This window comes from Lontra canadensis, unplaced genomic scaffold (genome assembly GCF_010015895.1).
Source record: "Lontra canadensis isolate GAN:19392208 unplaced genomic scaffold, GSC_riverotter_1.0 scaffold40, whole genome shotgun sequence".
Taxonomy (NCBI): domain Eukaryota; kingdom Metazoa; phylum Chordata; class Mammalia; order Carnivora; family Mustelidae; genus Lontra; species Lontra canadensis.
Genome location: NW_022631034.1, coordinates 1,719,373 through 1,739,337, shown reverse-complemented (window position 1 = coordinate 1,739,337; position 19,965 = coordinate 1,719,373). Strand labels below are relative to the sequence as shown.

General features: G+C 38.5%; 1 protein-coding gene across 5 annotated transcripts in view; it reads right to left on the bottom strand.

Annotated features, from left to right (window-relative positions):
• Nucleotides 1-19,965, bottom strand: part of IL12RB2 (interleukin 12 receptor subunit beta 2) — a 75,536-nt gene that overhangs the window by 40,303 nt on the left and 15,268 nt on the right. For all 5 annotated transcript variants that reach the window (XM_032870062.1, XM_032870063.1, XM_032870064.1 and 2 more), the window contains 5 exons: nucleotides 14,274-14,388; nucleotides 13,166-13,350; nucleotides 11,688-11,830; nucleotides 10,009-10,159; nucleotides 634-713 (listed from right to left, as the gene is read on the bottom strand). In XM_032870062.1, coding sequence (XP_032725953.1) covers nucleotides 634-713; nucleotides 10,009-10,159; nucleotides 11,688-11,830; nucleotides 13,166-13,350; nucleotides 14,274-14,388 — 674 coding nt within the window. The remainder of the gene's footprint in view (nucleotides 1-633; nucleotides 714-10,008; nucleotides 10,160-11,687; nucleotides 11,831-13,165; nucleotides 13,351-14,273; nucleotides 14,389-19,965) is intronic.

The window sequence follows — 19,965 nt, the reverse complement described above, 5'->3', positions numbered from 1 at the left end:
TACTACTGTTTTACTACTATTACTGATGAAGAGCTGCTTTCTGTTCCTGTTCACACTATTTTCTACTATTACTTGAGTTCTTGAGGTAGAGCAGCCTTCTTTCCACCCTCTACCTTTTTGGTGTCTACAGAAAATATATTCCTGAAAATCCATATCCACACACTTCTCATCTTTAATTAAAAAAAAAAAAGTGAATAAGTAAGGTGGCACAGTCATGGCTGGACATGTGGTCTGTAGGGAGGATAGGGTGACTGGGAGGGGCAACTGTCAGAAGAAATGCTGCAGTGGGGTCAGAGGGTGGACAGGCCTGGGGAGGAAGGCGTGGAAGTGGATGAGGAAAAGATGTGGTTGTATGGAGGCGAGAACACAGTCAGAGCTCTCACCCTTATCTGGCAAAAATAAATGACATTGAGTCAAGTGTCATGAGGATACTGTTGAGAAAATGAGTTCTAACTAAATCTCTGAAGCCTCATATAAAGCCATTATGGAAATAAAACATATTTTTGACCTTGAGACATTGTCCAAACATATAATTCTTTTTATATAACAATTATATCTCAGTAAAAACAAAATAAGACAAAAATAATTAAATATATAATTCTCTTGAATTTTACACTGACACTGAAAACTTACCTTCCAGAAAAGAGAAATCTGTTGTCTACTGTAGTCGATGTGCTGTTTCATGTACCAGACATCCAATGTCCCTGTAGGCTCTATTTTGAAGGGGAAAAAACATATTTTTGGTATCAGACACACACACACACACACACACACACACACACACACAGATCCACAGATGCCCAATATAAAACCTTTCAAAGGCAATTAGTTATTTAATAAATAACTCTGGGAGAGTAGGATTATAGAACAATTTCAATTTTCTTTGTGCCCCAGTATTGTTTTCCTCTTGTTAAACAATGAGCATGTATATTGTTGGCCGTAGAAAATACAAGGTTACCTTAAAAATAATTTTAAAAAATGGTAAGGAAATTAGATTCCTAACATACTCTTAAAATAGGTATTGATAAAATAACTCAGAGAAAGTATGTATGGTTTCCTCTTTTTTGTTGGAATGCAGAAAGAATTCTCAACAGAAAAATAAAACCATTAATCATAAGGAAAATATTTTCTGATCCTGTAAAAATATAAAATACAAATGATAAACTGTGTTCACTTCCATTCCTGAACTTACCATGTTGTGGCATAATTACTTGGTTTTATGATCATTAGGCAATGATCTTCTTGACAGGAAGGCCTATCTCATTCATCTTAATATCCCTCACACCTATGTAGTGTTTAGAAGGTAACAGGCTTCCAAAAACTCTTTTTAGGTGATAAATGAGCAAAGGGACAATTCAGGCAATATTAGCTACTTCATGCTAAAACACAGGCTGAACTGATAGAAGGAATAACCACTAATCCATATCAAATATGACCTAATTTAATTCAAAAAAGTCAATCAAAGAGATTAGAAAAGGAACTGAACAATCAACTCCTGTGTGTGTAAGAAAAAAGTGTGTGTGCACATGTAAGTGGGTGAAATAGTTTATTTCTCTCATTATCAGATTTGTTTTGATTTACAGGTCAGGGGTGGACTCCACAGAAAGAGTCCCTGAAAATAATCTTCTACTACAACAATGTAACTTGTTTATCACTGACACTTAGATTGTATTGAGATGAACTACATAGGAGTTCCTTTTCGAGTGACAATTTCCATTTAACCAGATGGAAGTTTCCAGAACATTAAGTCCCAGCAGGAAAACAGACGACAAGCAGCCAGGGAGAGGAGAAGAGAAAGAGGGAAAGGGAGGGAGCACATGGACCTGCACACACTATGGGCAGGTCCTGCGGGGGCCCACTCACAGTTATCTCCCCTGTCCTCCTTATCCCACAACATACGCAGCTCTAATGCAGTGGTTAAAGTGTGAGCTCCAGAGCTAGACCATCTATGGGCAAATCCCAGCTCTGCGATCTTGAACAAATGTTAACCACGTCCTTAAGTCACTTTCCTCATCTGTAAAATGAGTGTCGTAGTTCTATATGTCACATGGGGCTGTTGTGAGAATTAAATGAATAGCAGCATCCTGACCTGTGATAAGCATTCAATAAATTTAGCTGTTGCTGTTTTGGAAAATGAAATGCTGAGAGCCTAAGGAGCTTGTTCAAGGTCCCAGAAATAGTAAGTGGAGAAGCCAGGTTTTGAACACTGGTCTGTTTCATCCCATAGCCCGAGCTCTTTGCTCTGTACTCTGCAGTTATCTGGCTCTGAGAAGGCTTACAATTTCTCTACAGTACTTCCACCCCTAACAGGTGCTCTTTCATATTCTAATCTCTTCCTTTGTCACTTCCTTTTCCTGCCTCTCTCACCCTCTTTCCTATCTGTTTTTTTCAAAACTATCTTCATTTATTTTCTTCCCCTCTCTTCCCACTAGTGGTAACTTATACCCTTGCAGTGAGGACCTAAAGATAAGAAATGTTTATTTAAGACATTCTGAAAATGCTCTCCATCCTTCAGGATTATGAACAGAGACTCAGAAATCAAGCCTAGGGCTTTTATTCCTACTAGTCCAGATGCAAAAAGGCGGGGGGGAACAACACAAGCAAGAGAAGGAAAGGGGACCTGAGAGTTATCAACCACCTACTATGTTCCAGGAACATCTGGACACTTAATAATCTGTACATTATCTCATTTAATCCTCACACAATGCACGGGGTGCTTGTAGCTACACCTGTTTTAGAGCTGAGGACTAGGAGGCTGACAAAGGTTAAATGATCTACACAACACTTGGGGCTGGTGAATGGCAAAGCCAGGAGCTGAGCCCAAGTTCCACTGTTTCCAAAGACCTTGTTCTTCCATTACAGTTTACTACAATAAACAAAAATCTGAACAAACTAGATAATCCAGACATTGACTACATAATCAGGATTTGGAAACCTGGGTGTGCTCAATGTCAAAGCCAGCTGACTTGTTAGTGCTAATGTCTCCAGTTAATTACATATTGGTAAGAAATTTGAAGGAACACTCATTGCCTTATTAAAGATCTACAACCTACCAGATTACTGTGGAGCTAAGAATTGAATTCTAGAATCACAGTCTCTTCAAAGGAAAAATTGCAAGTGAAACTGAAATTTTAATGGTGCCCACCTGCAGAGTTAGCCTCTATGGGAGAGAAATCATTAGTTGAATCTGTGTGAGTTTCAAAGTGTAAAATTTCATGACCAGGGGTGTTAAACCACTGCTGCTTAAAGCAACATAAGAGCTGATATTAAAGAGAATCTCTGACATTCAACTGACACAAAATCACTTGAAGTTCTAACCTCAGTGTTATCTAACAAAGGCAGATAAAACTATTATAGGCAGGCCAGAAAAGGAAAGTCAAAGGCCAAGTCCAAGTGATTACAAAACAAATGGGCACAAATGATTAAAAATACAAATATTGAGAAATGGAAGTCAGGTCTCCTGAGATGAAACTACCTCTTATATAATAAATGGGGAAACTATACGGTTGAATATAGTCACCCGCATGAAAAGAAGCAAAGATCCTAAATTAAGCAGGAGACGGGCCTAAATGACCTTGAGGGTGCTTCCAACTCTAAAATCCCAAGATTCTGGGTTTCTGTGAAACAGTACATGTGGCAAACAAATCAGAGTCAATCCATGTGCTTCTGAGATGAGCATCCATATCTAAAGTCAGGCAAGTGCAGGGATGTGGTCAAGGGCAACTGAATCGCAGGTGGAAAGCAATCCCTCGACAGAGGTTTTCACAGGTAGTGAGGAGGAGGAGCATAAAGATTTCCAAGAACAGTGAAAATGGAGAATTTACCACAAAGAGAATATGGAAAAGGCATTACCTTGGGAGGTTTCAGGTAGTGGACTAAATGCAACACATGAGATTTTTTTTGGTCCAAGTCATCCTCCAACCAGGGCAAGGCAGAGATAAGTTATTTGTTGCCCTGGTTCCTCAATGTCCACTTTCTGGGGATGACACATTTATTTAAAATCTAGTTTTAAACAATTAGATTCAAACAGATCTTATAAGTATCTACTTGATTAAACAAGTTTTAATTTCAGAAGTTATCACCAGCTATGCCTGCACAGGATGCCCTATACAGACTCCCCCATTCCTCTTCCTTCTTGATTAATGATGTTTAACACTTGATTCACTCTTTCTTTTCCCCTCTTTCTGTCATCTCTTTTACTGTCATGAAGGGCCACCATCCACAGATTATTCCTTCCCAGTAGCTGGTACCGTCATTCCCTCTGCCTGCCCACTTCTAATGATATGTTTCTCTCAACTGATGTTTTTGTTTCATACTTCCCTGAGCAAAAAGAAATAATCAGGCAGGGATTCCCTCATCTTTTCACCATGGAAACTTCCAAAATTCACCATTAATTCTCAAACATAGCACTCCTACTTCCATTAAATTTCAACCCCTTAACCTGAGTGCTTGATCCTATCCTCTCTTGCTTTATCAAGGATCTTTTCTCCACTTCTCATGTATCATTAATTTCTCCCTCTCTGCTGGGACCTTATCATTACCTTGAAAATCACTACATTTTCTCTGATCCTAAAAACAAAACCAGCCAAAGCATTTCCTGATACCTCGTCCTGCTCCAGTTACTCCCCTGCATCTCTGCTCTCCTTCATAGAACTTCTTGAAGAGCTGTGAATTGTCCTGTCTTTGGTCCCTCACCTCACACTCACTCTCAACCTACAGCACCTTAGATTGTCTCCCCATCATTCTACTGACACTGCCTCTGGTTGGCAGTGAATCTGTGTTGCCAAATCTAAGAGTCACTTCTTTGTTCTTAGGTCATTGGACTACTCAGCAGCCTTTGACATAGTTGGGGAAGCTCTCCTTTTTTTTTTAATATGTATTTTTTAGAAATATAACCTTTTAAAATTTTTTAAAAGGTTTATTTATTTATTTGCGAGAGAAGGGAAGAGAGAGGGAGAGAGTGCCCGCTAGGAGTGGGGCAGAGAGAGAGAGGGTGAGAGTCCCAAGTGGACCCTCTGCTGAGTGCAGAGCCCAATGCGGGGTTCAATCTCATGACCCCAAGACCATGACCATAAGATCATGACCTGAGCTGAAATCGAGCATCAGATGCTTAAGTAACTGAGCCACCCAAGCACCGCATTTTTAACATTTTTAACATCCAGGTCACAAGTGAAGAGCTCGTTTCTTGATAGAACAGGGAGGCTTCACCCATACTAAAATTAATGGAGGCATTGTGCCAGAGTGCTGATGGGAAACAAAACAAGTTGTATTACAGTATATAATTATGATTAAGTTCAGAAACAAGCAAAACTAATTATTGTTTAGAGATATATACATTTCTGAAACCTATGAGAAAAGTACTGATAAATGTACAGGATAATAGTTACCTCTGGGGAGGCATGACAGGGGTAAGAATATATCAGTAATTTTATAGTATTTAAGTTGAATGGTGAGTTCATAATTGCTCATTCTGTTGTTATCCTTTGTAAGGAGAAAGTAGCTTAAACTAGGATAATCATAGTGGCAACAGAAGGAATGAAGAGATTCTGAATATGTTTAGGAGAGTCAAGTGCTAATATAGGGGAATGGGGGAAAAGAAGAATTTTTTTTAAAGGAGAATTTAAGGATAATTTCTTGGTTTTTGACTTCACTAACCAGGGAGATGGTGGGATTGTTTACTGAAATAGAAAATATTGAAACTGAAGTATTTAGAGGTTTTGTCTAGGCTATGTGTGGTTCAGAATATCTGTTGATATCTAGGTGAAGATATGGAACAGGCTACCAGAGCACAAATCTGAAGTTTTGGAGGGAGTCCAAGACTGAAACTATATACTCTACCTACCTACCTACCTATCATCTGTCTGTCTAGTTTTAGAGCCTTGGGACTGGATAAAGTCACCTGGGAAAACAAGGGAGCCATAGGGATTGACACTGAGAAGAGAAAAATGACCAGTAAGAGACCAAGAAGAACTGGTTAATAAAGCAAAATAAAATCCAGGAATATGAGATTTCACAAAATTCAAAAGAATCTAGTACTTCAAGGAGAAACTAGCTCCCTTCTCCTACTGCAATGACCTTGGAAGCCATATGTTCTAGGTGAGGGAAGGCCACAAAATTCCCTTGGAACTTTGCATTTCTTCTTGGTGTTGTATCCTCCAGGAATCTTTCCCTAATGTTCCAAAATAGACTATAAGTTTGAGTTTGAGGATCTGACTGGTTATCATTGTATCCCAGCACCTGGCATAGTTCCTGATACACAAACACCTTCCTCACAGATCAGCCAGAGAAGCATATATTTTTCATTGGTTTCTGTTTGGAAGGCTACAGGGAAAGCATTTCTTCCTTTGGGATAATCACCATCTTATCAAATAATTGAACCCAGACATTGATTTCTTCCAGGATAGGTGCTGGGCTTAGAGGGGACCAAAAAAAGAAAGAAGGGCAGAGACTGTCATTAGATCTCAAGCAACATTTTCCTTCTAATGAAAATGTTAGCATGTAAGCCTCTTTCAAAGGCTAAGAACCTTTTATTCTCATTTTCTCAGGTCTTACGCAAGAAGACACAAATATATATTCAAGTTTAGCTAGTTTAGGAGTCAGCAAATGATGGCCTCTTGGCCAAATCTGCTCCCTGTTTTGGTACAGCTTGTGGACTAACAATGGTTTTTTATTTTTTGTTTTGTTTTTACATTTTTAAATGGCTGAAAACAAAGAGAAGAATAGTTTTTTGTGACATGTGAAAATTACATAAAATTCAAATTTGTGTCCATAAATAAGGTTTTATTGGGACATAGGTTTGTCTACATATTTATACACTGTCATTGGCTGCTTGCACACTGTAATAACAAATTTTAGTACTTGACAGAGATATGGTCTGCAAAGTAGCAAATATTTACTGTTTGGACCTTTACAGAAAATTTTGCTGACCCCTAAGCTAGACTGTTATGAAGTACTTGCCAACCAAAATGGTAAAATAATCTCTAGTATTTAATTGGCCTTTTCAGCCCAAGGTAACTGAAGGATGCAGAGTAAAGAGCTCAGGCTATGCAATGAACAGACCAGTGTTCAAAACCTGGCTTCTCTACTTATTCTGGAACCTTGAACAAGCTCCTTCCCAAATGAAGAAAACAATAGCTAAATTTATTGAATGCTTACCGTGGGTCAGGGCTCTTGTCTTCATTTAAATTCACCCATCTTGGCAATATTTCAGAATAAGAAATGAATAAATGAATTGCCTAACATCTTAACTTGAGATGGGGTGGTTGCAATGGGTAACCCTACATTTTCTCCCCTCTGGGGGGTTTCTCACCAATCACCCATGCTATCACCTATGCTGGGGAAGGGTTATTCCTTTACTGCTCTGGCATGAGTTTGAGCATGTAGCATTTTCTTTATTCATTGTCCATAGTATAGATTACAGAACATGTAAATAATACTTTAAAAAATGGTGAATGAGCGGACAAAAACACTTAATTGATACTACAGCTCTGAGGAATGGCTTGTTCATCTTTATTTTGGAGTCTCCTCCTGGGTGTTCTGAATGCTGAGGGAATCACCTCCCCCCAACACCTGGGTGTATTCTCAGGCATGTCTGGAGGCCATGCAGCCCAAACTCAACTGTTTTCCACTACAGTCTAAATATGGTTGCTCAGTTCCCAGTATCAGGCCTGCTTTTGACAGATAAGGGCTGAGGGACTGTCTTCCTTAACAGAGGAAAGCAAGTTCTTTTCTCCTACTCCTTATTTAGTGGCCATTTAAAAAGTGTTTTTCATGGAGGACCATGACAGAAGTTGAATTTGATGACATAGGAAAGAGCCATATGGAGTAAATAAAACCCTCCTTCTCTGCTGACGTGATCTAAATAACTGCCCAATCCACCAGGAGATAACATTGCTCTCAGTTTTGAGCAGCAAAGGCTGCAAAGAGCTCTATTGTAAGGTCATTCACAGTTTTAAAAACTAAAAGAAAAAAAAAGAGAGAGAGAGAGAGAGAAAGCTTACCAGTAATTTTTTAAATGCCAAGTTACATATGAGTACAGAGCCAAAGGCTGAAAAGGAAGACGTGCTAAAAAAAAAAAAATAATAAAAAAAAATTCACACCTTTTAGGTGATATCAGTTGGTGTTTCATAAAGAAACTGATGACAGAAGCAGTGGTAAGGGGTGAAAACCATACCGCTCAGAGTAAGAGGGAAGAGGTCTTGCATCAACCCACAGAAGGATCAAACACAGCCAAGGGAAATGCAGACATTGAAAGGAAGCCAGCAGAGCTTGGTAAACGTGGTATCTCAGAGGGTGGGTTTCTTCACAAATGCCTGCGATTACTCTGAACGAGCCAGTTCCTTGGTTTAATTCATAACTGTCCACGAGTTCACAACCATAACAAGCTGCTGCACTCATTGTTATGATAGTGGTTTATTTTAGGGGCTATGAGAAAGTTACTGTTCTACCTTGAAGTGTTTTTAATTCAACACATAGACACTTAAAAAAAAAATCCTTTTCACACATCTCCAAACAGGTCATTATTAAATGTCAGTAAGAATGACAAGAATTCACAAGCCCAGAGTTTCCCTGATTTATAGTTAAGCCTAATGTGATAGAACTTAAAATCTTCTCAGCCTATTTACTACCTTGGCCTTGGACATAAAATATGGTCCATTTTCAAAAATTTTATCTGTAGGACACATAAAGTATAATCCATGAGGTATTTAAAAAATACATTACTTTGACTATGTGTAATAAAAGAATAAAAAGAGTAAGCTCTGGATTAGAAAAAGGACAAACATTTAAACGGAGAACAAATTAAGAGATTTGTATCATAAAATGAGAGGGAATAAATTAGAATTTGTTGGGTGGATTTATTTTAAAATATTTTTTTAAAAATACAGAATGCAATTACTATAAGAATAAAGGAAGAATACACAATTATTCTACAATTTATATATTAGGTATTTTATCTTATCAGATAGACCCTTTGGGTCCTTGAAAGTCACTGGGATATAACTGGTAAGTGCCATCAACTCTCAAAGGTCATTAGCAGAAAATGAATGTAACTTGTATCATGAGACTAACTTACAGGCACACATATCCATAAATTTTACAAATAAGCACTTAAGATTTTCTCACTTGAATACTTCAAAATCTCCACATAATAAAATAATGGATTATATGACAATAATTTTTCTTCTGAGCCAAATATACAGATTAAGAGAAGCTGTATAGTATGTCACTAAATGAGTGCTTTTAAAAACTAATATTCAGATGGCTACTTCTTGTGTATCCAAAGATTTGCTAATATTGACATAAAGCTCAGACAGGTAATTTTGCTCCAATAAAATTACACCTTCATAAGCTGTCTTTCCCATAATTGCCAAAAAGAAAATCCTATCAGACTGAGAATTATATTTGATATCCTTTCTGTAGCTATGGGCAGTCTGGTGGCCCTCATTTGAGCAGTGAGTATCAAAGGCATGATGAAGGCACTGCCATAATATTTAGAGGAGAGAGGATTGCTGGATGTTAAACTTTATTTAAAATGTTATGTCTCCAGAGTCTATCTTCTTTCAAGCTTTTAATTTTCATAGAATACAGAAAGTAAAATGTATCAGGTTTTAACTTCTATAAAGGAATGAAATTACTGGTTATGGTTTTGTGGAATGAGAGCATTCCTGAGATAAGAAGTGAAATAGAAATAAGAGTTATCACCAAACATCACTAAAGCATCAGCTGGTAACCACAGGACAACACATGGCAAACAAGAGTAGGACTTACTGAATGTTAAAATTTCCTAGCAATATAAACATATCACCCTGGACAATTACAATATTTAAGCTAATGTCAAAATTGACTTGTTAATTAATGTACTCATTTACTTGTTCATTAATGCATTAAATTAACTCATTGGTTTAGTACCAGTACTTAGAGATCCTATTCCAAGGAAATCCTTATATCTTCCTCTCCCTCTCCTCTCTCTCCTCCCTCTCCTCCCACTCTTCTCTTTAAAACACATACCTTCTTCTGGTGTTTGTGTTCTCAACGATTCACTCCAATCACTCCAACTACCTTTATATAGATGTAGCTTAGAGGAAATCTGAAATTCATACTCTGTGAATGGCTTCAGATCCAGCAAATCATGTCTTCCTTTGGCATTTGTAGTACTGACCTTGAATCAGACAAGATTTTTTTAAAGGGGTCTATTTAAATTAAATTAAAGAATTCTGACATACATAGGTAAGAAACTTGAGTTGATAACTCTATTTTTTTTAGATCTATCATTCATTGAGAAGACAATGACAGGGTTATTGAATACAAAGGATGTTAATTTGAATTAACTTCTCAATAAAAACAAACTCTGGGGTCTAAGAACCCATCTATAAAGGCCCAAGGGGGATCCTGAAACAAATTGAAAAATACCAGTTTTCAGAAGAGCCTTGGAGAATTTTCTAGAGATTATTTTTTATTTGGTCATAATTACAATGTGATAAATGTTTCTTTTAAAATAATTCTTTTGGGGGCGCCTGAGTGGCTTACTCATTAGGCATCTGCCTTTGGCTCAGGTCATGATCCCAGGGTCCTGGGATGGAGCCCTCCCTAGGGCTCCTTGCTCTGCAGGGAGCCTGCTTCTCCCTCCCCCACTCTGCCTGCTTGTGTTCTCTTTCTTGTTGTGTCTCTCTCTGTCAAATAAATAAATAAAATCTTTTTAAAAATAAGATAAATATTTTATTTATTTGAGAGAGAGAGAGAGAACAAGAGCAAGCATGAGCAGGGAGTAGGAGCAGAGGGAGAGGGACAAGCAGACTCTCTGCTGAGCAGAGATCAGGGCTCAATCCCAGGACCCTGAGATCATGACCTGAACTGAAGGCAGATGCTTAACTGACCGAAGCATCTAGATTCTAACACAGACATAGAACTGACTTCAAAAAGAAAACTTTATGTTAAAAAATTAATTACTATATTTCTCCTGAGTTTCAGCTATATGTGGAACTTACCTTTTGTTATTATTATAAGTCATTATATTTTACAAAAATACTAGGAGGAATTATAATCTTAAATTTAATTGTAAAAAAATTAAAGTCTAATATTAGAGCAAATTGTGGGTCTTAATCTTTGGAATATTCAATTCCATATGAGTCTCTATGGACATTTCCTAATACTCTTCCTTCTAATATGTTAAAAAAAATTACTAAAAAGTAATACAGAGGGAAGGGTAGCAGAAAAAGGTGAAATGAGTCCTTTACTAGAAATAAACCACAGAAAATTAATATTGGTTTACAGAAGCCAATGGCTTCTTAGCCATGAAGTGGCTAAAAAAATTTCAGAATCAGGGACACCTGGGTGGTTCAGGTTATAATCCCAGGGTTCTGGGAGTGAGTCCCACATAAGGCTCCTACCTCCATAGGGAGCCTGCTTCTTCCTCTGCCTCTGCCTTTCCCCACCCTTCCCTGCTTGTTCTCTCTCTCTCCCTCAATTAAAGAAATAAAATATTTAAAAAACATTTCAGAATCAGTGATCAGAACTAAAGATAGTTCTTAATAAGTAGAGATATATGTGACTATCTGTTATGTCCCAAATATGTACTTCAGGCTACACATTCTTAAACTCCGTATTTCACCGGCAAGAAAATACAGAGACCTGTGCAGTGATATTAAGAGCCCCTCCCTGATTTTCCTGTTTACTCTAAAAAGCATTACCATTTCCCAGGGCCCACTGCTGTTGGGCCGATATCTGAGTCGGTTAAGCAGCACCAGTCCCTCATCACTCCACCGAAGGATACATCTGCTCACAGAAGCGTTTACACATTTGATTCTGATGTCCCACGGGGGAAGAGGTCTCACTGGTAATCAGGACAAACAAAAGAGTGTGATTCAGGCTCCACAATCGGAAATAACCTTTGTTTTGATGTGAGATAGGAAGACTTGAACAAAACTCATTTCTAAGATACATGAACACCAAAGTTGGTGAAATATAGAAGACAGAAACCCCTGGCTTTCAGAGAAGAAACAGGTTGATTCACTATGAAATAATTAAAATATTTCTCCTTGATCTACCCTTATTTTTACCAAATAAACTACCTCCAACATTAGTGATGGTGTCAATTGCATTAAACCCAATATATCAAGAAAACCAGTGTGCCAAACCTGAGAGTCCCAGTGGCTGAGAAGACAGAGGTGGCTAGTGGTGATCAGCTCTCGGGAAGGGAAGAAACGCTAGTAGGAGAAGGTCGTGTGGAAGGGGCAGAGAAACAGAGAACACAGGAAAAGAGGAAGAAGGAAAGAAGGGACCTTACAGAGGAATAGTCAATGTGAAGAAATGGAAGGTAAGATGGGGAGAAGAATGATAGGAAAATGTATAGTAAATGCCTATGTCAAGACTTAGAGCATTATGTAAGCAAAGAGGTGCTGTGGGAAGAGAGAAGAGACAAGCACAGTGGAGGCCAGAACTTAAGGCGGGCCAAAAGCCCAGGCCTACTTCGGATAGTCAGAACTTGGAGATGCTTGAGATTGGCCTCTGATTCAATTGCTAATTATATTTGCTCAGAAATGTGCTGGGATTGGCTTTGTCTGGCTCCCAAGGTGATGAGAGGAATGGAAGTAGGTATTCTCAGAGAAAGATGCATTTGTACCTTGATACACTTTATCAGAGTTGTGACCTCTGCTGTGGCCCAGCAGGCCCACAGGTAGCCTATCTCAGAACAGTGGAGTAACCATGGGGCTAAAAAGACACCTCTGCCAAGATGTGCCTATACTGAGCTTCATGAATAACCTTGCAGGACCCTCTCCTCAGTCAAATGGTATCACTGGTAGCTAGTGCCTCGTAGGACTGGGCTCTTTTTTCTCCAACAGAAAGAATAATGTTGAATATTTCATTTCATACGATCATCTCTATAAAGTTCTAGCATCATGCACCCTTTTGCTTGCATCCAATATCTCTTCTTTGTGACACGGTGCCTTTTAAAACAAACATATATTTTTTTTGTTTTTTAAATTTTTTTAATTTTTTATAAACATATACTATATTTTTATCCCCAGGGGTACAGGTCTGTGAATTGCCAGGTTTACACACTTCACAGCACTCACCATGAAACAAACATGTAGAACATTCAAGTGATGTTTAAAATAATGTTCATATACCAATGAATGATACCTGTAAAAAGTAAAATAAATTGTACCTATGTCCAAGAATGTAAATGTGGATGGAAATGATGAAGCACTCCCAAGGCTATTGTTAGCAGTGACCTTGGCTATGTAGCTGGATTCAGGCTTTTCAGGGGTTAGACTGACTCCAAGGTCCAAATGGTCACAATAATGACCATTACATTGCTTCTGCCAAGTTAAATTTTTTGGTCCACTTAACCTAGAAATAAAAGACAATTGTGTTTAGCAAGATACTTTATGAGCTACTTGCTCCTTCTAGTACAAAGGAATAAATATTCAAATATTTAAAATTCTAGACATTTTGTTAAGGTCAGTCTTATTACTAGGAGATACATTATGGGAATATTTGTATTCTATGGTCATAATTAGGAGCATATTTTCTCCCCTCTCCCCTTACTCAGTAGGACTGAGACTTTTTGATGTTCATATAGATAAGTAACCATAGCTACACTGCCTAAATTCCCAAAACCCTGGCTGACATCCTGGCTCCTCAGGGCAGATCTAATTTTTATACAAAGCACCCAAGGCCACCTAGGCATTTTCTGCAATAAAGTGCCAGTTTTTAGTACAGACTGGAACCCTGGGCTCCACTTCCTTTCCCCCATTTCCTGCTCACTTTGGCATAGAGCAAACCAGCTGGATCTTTGGATGGGATTATGGGATCAACTCCAGGGAACAGACTCCCAGACTCTCCTTTGTGGGGACTTTCAGGTCAGGCGAAGGTGCTTTAATAAGAAACTCCTCCAAAGCTAATGGAAAGCTACCACAAGGATGAGTCTATTTATGTATTATGACCCCAAGAGTTTGCAGCTGCAAAACAGGGAAGGGGTATAATGCAGCCAGTTTAACCCTATTGGCAGGGAGGAACATCCATAACATGGACCTCGAATGCCCTGAAGAAATTTCTGAGTTAGAGCTCAGATCCAAGACCTTAGTTCCCACACTGCAGATGAAATGAACCAGTTTTAATTGATGAACCCCAGACTTTTTTCTTAAGTACCTAATTACCTAGAGGTGTCTAATGCTTCTTCTCTCTGGTAAAAATAAAACTGTTAAATATTTCTAAGTGTAGTCTAAGATAACACCTCCAAAATAGCTGCAAAAATACAGTCTTTCACTCACTGTAAAGTATACGCAGTATATAGATGGGTGTCTCGTCCTCTGTCCCAGGTGCAGGTCACAGTCCCACGTTCACCCTTCTGTATACAAGATAAGTTTTGAGGCTGTTCTGGAACAACTTTAAAGACAAAGTGCAAAGCCTCATATTTTAAGCAGCACACAGTCGATATCTCAATCATATTGTTATTATTTGGGAATAAGATAACAATATTTCCCCTATGTCTAGATTCCATCAAGTTTAAATTTGTTTCCAAGGCATGAATATCTTCTAAGAAACAATAGTGAATATGGATCAAACATGACCTGCCAAGTCCTATACATTATATGAGGTCTTTTCTCAATTAGACCTCACAGCAGCACCATCAAGTATTTATTGTTATTATCCTCAATTGATCCAAGAGGAAACTAAGCCTTAGAGGCGAACTATCTTGTCCCAAATTATAAAACTGTGAAGTGGCAGAGTCAGGGCTCCAGCCTAGTAGCTGACTTGAGTCGGAGCATTTTACCACCACATTCCTCCATTTTCCCTGACCGGTGAGCATCCAGGGCTAGCTTTATTACCACTGGTGAGGCTGAGTTTACTTATCTAGAGTGAAGTAATTCAAATATTAGAAACCTCTAAAGATTAGGGTCTCTTTCTCTCCATGGACTGGGTATTCGCTGCCAAGACATTTCCAACCACTGGCCCTAGACATGTCCTTTTGGGTTGTACCAGCTAAATCTAATTTCTGTAGCATCACCTGGAACACTTTATAAATGTTTATAAACTGATTCTTTATGTACATGGACACTGAGTACCTTCCATGGGCTGGGCATTACTAGCTATGGACATACAAATATGTACAAGGCAGGCAAGGTCCCTTCTATTAAGGGTGTGTATTTGTAAATTAAGCCATTTTCTAGTCAAAGGTAAACCCAAAGCTAGGAGTTTCTCAGATTTAGTGGAGGTAAGAGAAAATACTGTTACTTATTCATCTCATTCTACTCTAATACTGCTACCCACACGAAGGAGATGTTTCATTTGGGTGAGATAAAACAATTATACCACTGGGGCACCAGGGTGGCTCAGTGGATTAAGCCACTGCCTTTGGCTCAGGTCATGGTCTCAGGGTCCTGGGATCCAGCCCTGTATTGAACTCCGCATCGAGCCCTGCATCAGGTGTTCTGCTCAGCAGGGGGCCTGCTTCCCCTTCTCTCTCTGCCTGCCTCTCTGCCTACTTCTGATCTCTCTCTGTTAAATAAATAAATAAAATCTTAAAAAAAAAAAAACCCTAGATATTGTCTGTACCAAAACAAAACTATAATGGATGGAATAAATGGCTTTTTTTGTGTATGTGTCTTTAGCAAACATCACAGACCTGGGCACGATAATTGCCCCCTATGTGATAGTAGACAGATTAACTTCTCACAAGTTCAGTTTCTTCATCTATAAAATGGGTATACAATATGTAGCTCATATAGTTTTATTTAATGGAATAATAGACTTTCTTTTCCTGAAAGAAGACCCTCTCTCTCTCTATATATATATGAAATATGTATATCTTATATTGAATATATATGAACTATATATGTGCACACACACACACACACACACACACACATACTGTATACAGTTCCCTGGGAAAGGGTGCAGGGAAGGAAATATTTTGAGCATGGCTAAATGTATATATACACTGTATATGTTTGCATACATAACTACTTATGACTGATCCACTTAGACTACTACCTTAACTTCTCATTTTCTGTAGAACTTTTTATCTTGGAGCCAATAAAAATTGTCTTGTTCTTCCATTAGTTTTCTTATTATTAATATAATTCCAAACTGTCAAGCCAATTATCTGAACCACTGTTCCACATATTCAAATGCTATTTCATTTGCCTAAAGACCTCTTTCTTGGGGCCTTGGGAACTATCCAACAAGACAGGTTTGCCTCTGTGCCTGGTACACAGCTGTTATTCTGGTATTGCCCGTCCTTAGTATAATGGAAGTTCCTTCATTTTTTCAGTGTTTGATCTCCTGTTTCTTAAATCCAATTCTTTCTTCTTCCCTGATTCAATTATTTGTGTTGGTGAGGTACATCCTCCAGTAATTCCTTCGAAAAGGGTTCAGGGAGAAAATATTTTGAGCATGATTAAAAATGTCTTTATTCTACCCTCACACTTGACTGATACTTTGGCTATGTATTGAATTCTGAATTGAAAAGAATTTTCATCCAGGATTTTGGAGATGATGCTCTGTTGTCTTCTACATTCTTCTAAATTCAGGTCTGAAGCCAGGGACACCTGGGTGGCTCAGTTGGATAAGAGTCTGTCTTTGGCTCAGGTCATGATCCTGGGTCCTGGGATTGAGTTCCACATGGGAAAGGGCTCTTTCTCCCTCTATCTGCTCTGTCTGCTCTGCCGGCTGCTCTCCCTCTCTGACAAATAAATAAAATCTTTAAAAAAAAAGAAGCCTGAAGCCATTTTGATTCTTGAACCACTGTTTTTAATTTTCAGTAGACTATAGAATCTTTGCTTTGTCCCCACTTTTCTGAATTTTCACAAAAATATGCTTAATGAGGGTCTATTCTTCTCTGGATTCTCAGAGTTCATACATTCTGGGAAGTTTTATCCTTCAGTTTGGGAAAAAGTCTTAAATTATTTCTCTGTTGATTCTCTCCTATTTTTTCCTTTCTAAAATCCCTAGTTTTTATAGGTTGGATCTTCCTCTAATTTTATACCTTATCTTCTATATTTTTAAGTTCTTGGTCTTTCTGCTCAACTATCATGGAAAAATCTCAGTGTATAGATCCACCCTCCTATTAAATTTTTAATTTATCTTTGGGAGGAATATTTTCTATTCTCTGAGTATTTCCTTTCCACATGGCATCCTATTTTCATTCTATATGCAATAGTTTCTTATAATTTTCTGAGGGTATCAAGGATAGTTTTTGTTTTTTAACATTTCTTCTCCTTGAATACATATTTCTTCCACTTTGTTTATATACTTTGTTCCATATGTTTATTCTGGTTTCTATCTTTCATAGTAGACATTTTCCCCGGATTGTTATATTTTTCCTCATGCATGGGAGTGAGGGACACTAAATTACCAATTGGAGCTCTGTATGTGTGTCAGCTGAGGGGTGTCTGCTGACTCTGGGTTTCACTCCAAGGTGATCTCACAAGGTTTTCTTGAGAACCCATGTTTTAAGTAATTTTAGATATTTCCTCTTGGACTTAACAGATTTCCCTGAAAAAGATATTCTAACTTGAGTGGAGGAGGGTACAGGGCTGAAGGGAGCTGTATGTAAATCCCCTCTGTTTTCCAGCACGGAACTACCATCTCAGCTTAACTGGCTGGAACTAGTTTAGTGATCCTTTAATGCCAAGCCTCCAGTCTTAAGCCAGAGTAGGGCAGTGAATGTCTAGCTACATGGAATTGGGAAAGAGATCTGAGAATCTGTTTTTCAAATAGATTTTTCAATAAAATCTCCCATTTTTAGTCCCATTCTTACTCACTCCCAGAAGGACATGGTATCACCACTTTCTGAGTGTGGGTGGGAGCTTCTGCATTCAGTCATGTTGTATCATGACATTTCTCACTGCCAGCTGCTGGCTAAGCCAATTATCACTGGTCTACCTGCTTTTCAGCTTCCAAAAGTTTGTTGATATGTCTCCCTTCCCATTTCTTTTGTCCTTTAGGATTTGTGCCTCTAGAAAACTTTCTCTACTGCATCCTGGCTTAATTTCAGGGGGATCAATGTAAATACATGTGTTCAAACCACCATCATTACCTCCATAGGGTTAAGGTAATGATGACCAAATGAGATATAAAGCATGTGGCCCCTTTAAGTAATGAAACAGTTCTCACTTGTATCTTTATTCCTAAAAGTTCACAGAGACTCTCATTTTAAAGAGCAAAACTTTTTGTTTGTTTGTTTTGTTCTTAAAGATTTTATTTATTTGACAGACAGAGATCACAAGTAGGCAGAGAGGGAGCCAGAGAAAGAGAGAGAGAGGAGGAAGCAGGCTCCCTGCTAAGCAGAGAGCCTGATATGGGGATCATGACCTGATCCGAAGGCAGAGGCTTTAACCCACTGAGTCACCCAGGTGCCCCTAAAGAGCAAAACTTCTACTGAAAAAACAAGTCAACTTTCTGAACATGAGGTCCCTACACCATGAAATCAAGGTATCTACTTCAGCCCAGGACTTGGTTTTGGCAGAGACTATCTGTCCCAGGGGAAAACAGATTTCATTCTCTTTAATACAAGTGCATAATAGCTGACACCAAAAAAAAAAAAAAAAAAAAAGAACAGAAATCAAAGCCTCTGAAAATTAAAATAACTTGCAATATAATAGTTATGAGCATTATAGTTGTTATTGTTTTGGGGTTTTTTTTAGAGAGAGAGTGTAACAGGGGGAGGAGCAGAAGGAGAGGGAAAGAGAGATTCCCAAGAGGGCTCCATATGGAGACTGACATGGGGCTCAATCCCACAACACCGAGATCATGACTCGAGCTGAAATCAAGATTCAGAGCCCAACTGACTGAGCCACTCAGGTACCTCATGGTTGTTTTTGTATGTAAAAGCCCTACTTACTATGGGAAATTAAATGCCTTAGAAAAATAGCTTTCAGAAATATCAATAGTCAAGCATATATTGAGAACAGCCAAGCAAGGATCCATTGTCTTTCATTTATTACCTTGATTTTCTAAGTAGTTTGTGGATCAACCCTGCGAGGTTAAGTTAGAGCACTGATGGCTTAGTTACTACACGACTTGAATAAGCTCTTGGGAGCAAAGCCACCCAAGCCCAGGGAAAGGCTAGAAAGAAAAGGCTAAATTACCTATTCCTGGTTCTGAAAAACCAGCCAACTTTATGACAGCATTCTCAGGATATACAATGGCACTACAAAAAAGAATACCACTTGTCACAAAAAAGAAAAGGAGCTGTTTACTCCCTCACTAGAAAAGATTAAGCTTACTACACTAGGTGAAACCAAAATTCATTATGTCTTTTCTTGGAATGACTAGCCGTACTCAGAAAAAGCTATTGCTTCCAGTCAGTCCTTTACCTCAAAGGTGCTAAACTTGCTCAAAGAGCAGTCATTGATGGTGTGTTTACCACAAGAGCACACTGGACAAGCAACATTCTGGCAGTACCACGTAACTTAGCTGCACTATGACAGATCCTCTTAACCATCTCCTTAGGTCTTCTGAGGCTGCAAGCCTTTACAAATCCATCTCTGGATGGAAAAGTCCTGCTGAGATCAAGACCTGAGCCCATATCAAGAGTCAATTCTTAACCGAATGAGCCACCCAGGTAATCCACTAGATGGAAAACTTTAAACTTTAAAAGTAGAAAGATGTCAAAACACTCTAACACACCTGAGGAAAGGTAGGAAATACAACAGGATGGCTAAGGACGTGTACAAAAATATTGACCTCCAAGGCTATTGTTAGCCTATAAATATGAAGAAAAACAGCAGCAGCAACTGACATCACAGGCCTGGGAACATCTAATATGAATACATGATATTGGTCTGCTAAGATAATGAGTTATGGAGTGAAATATTCAGGTGTTCTGAGGACAAAAGAGGTGAGGACCAATGGTGCTTTTCAAAGAAATTTTCATTTGTCTATCACTTTCTTGTACTTTTTTTTTTTTTTAAGGGAAATGGACACATACCCAACATGCTGCACACAGGAAGAAGAGTC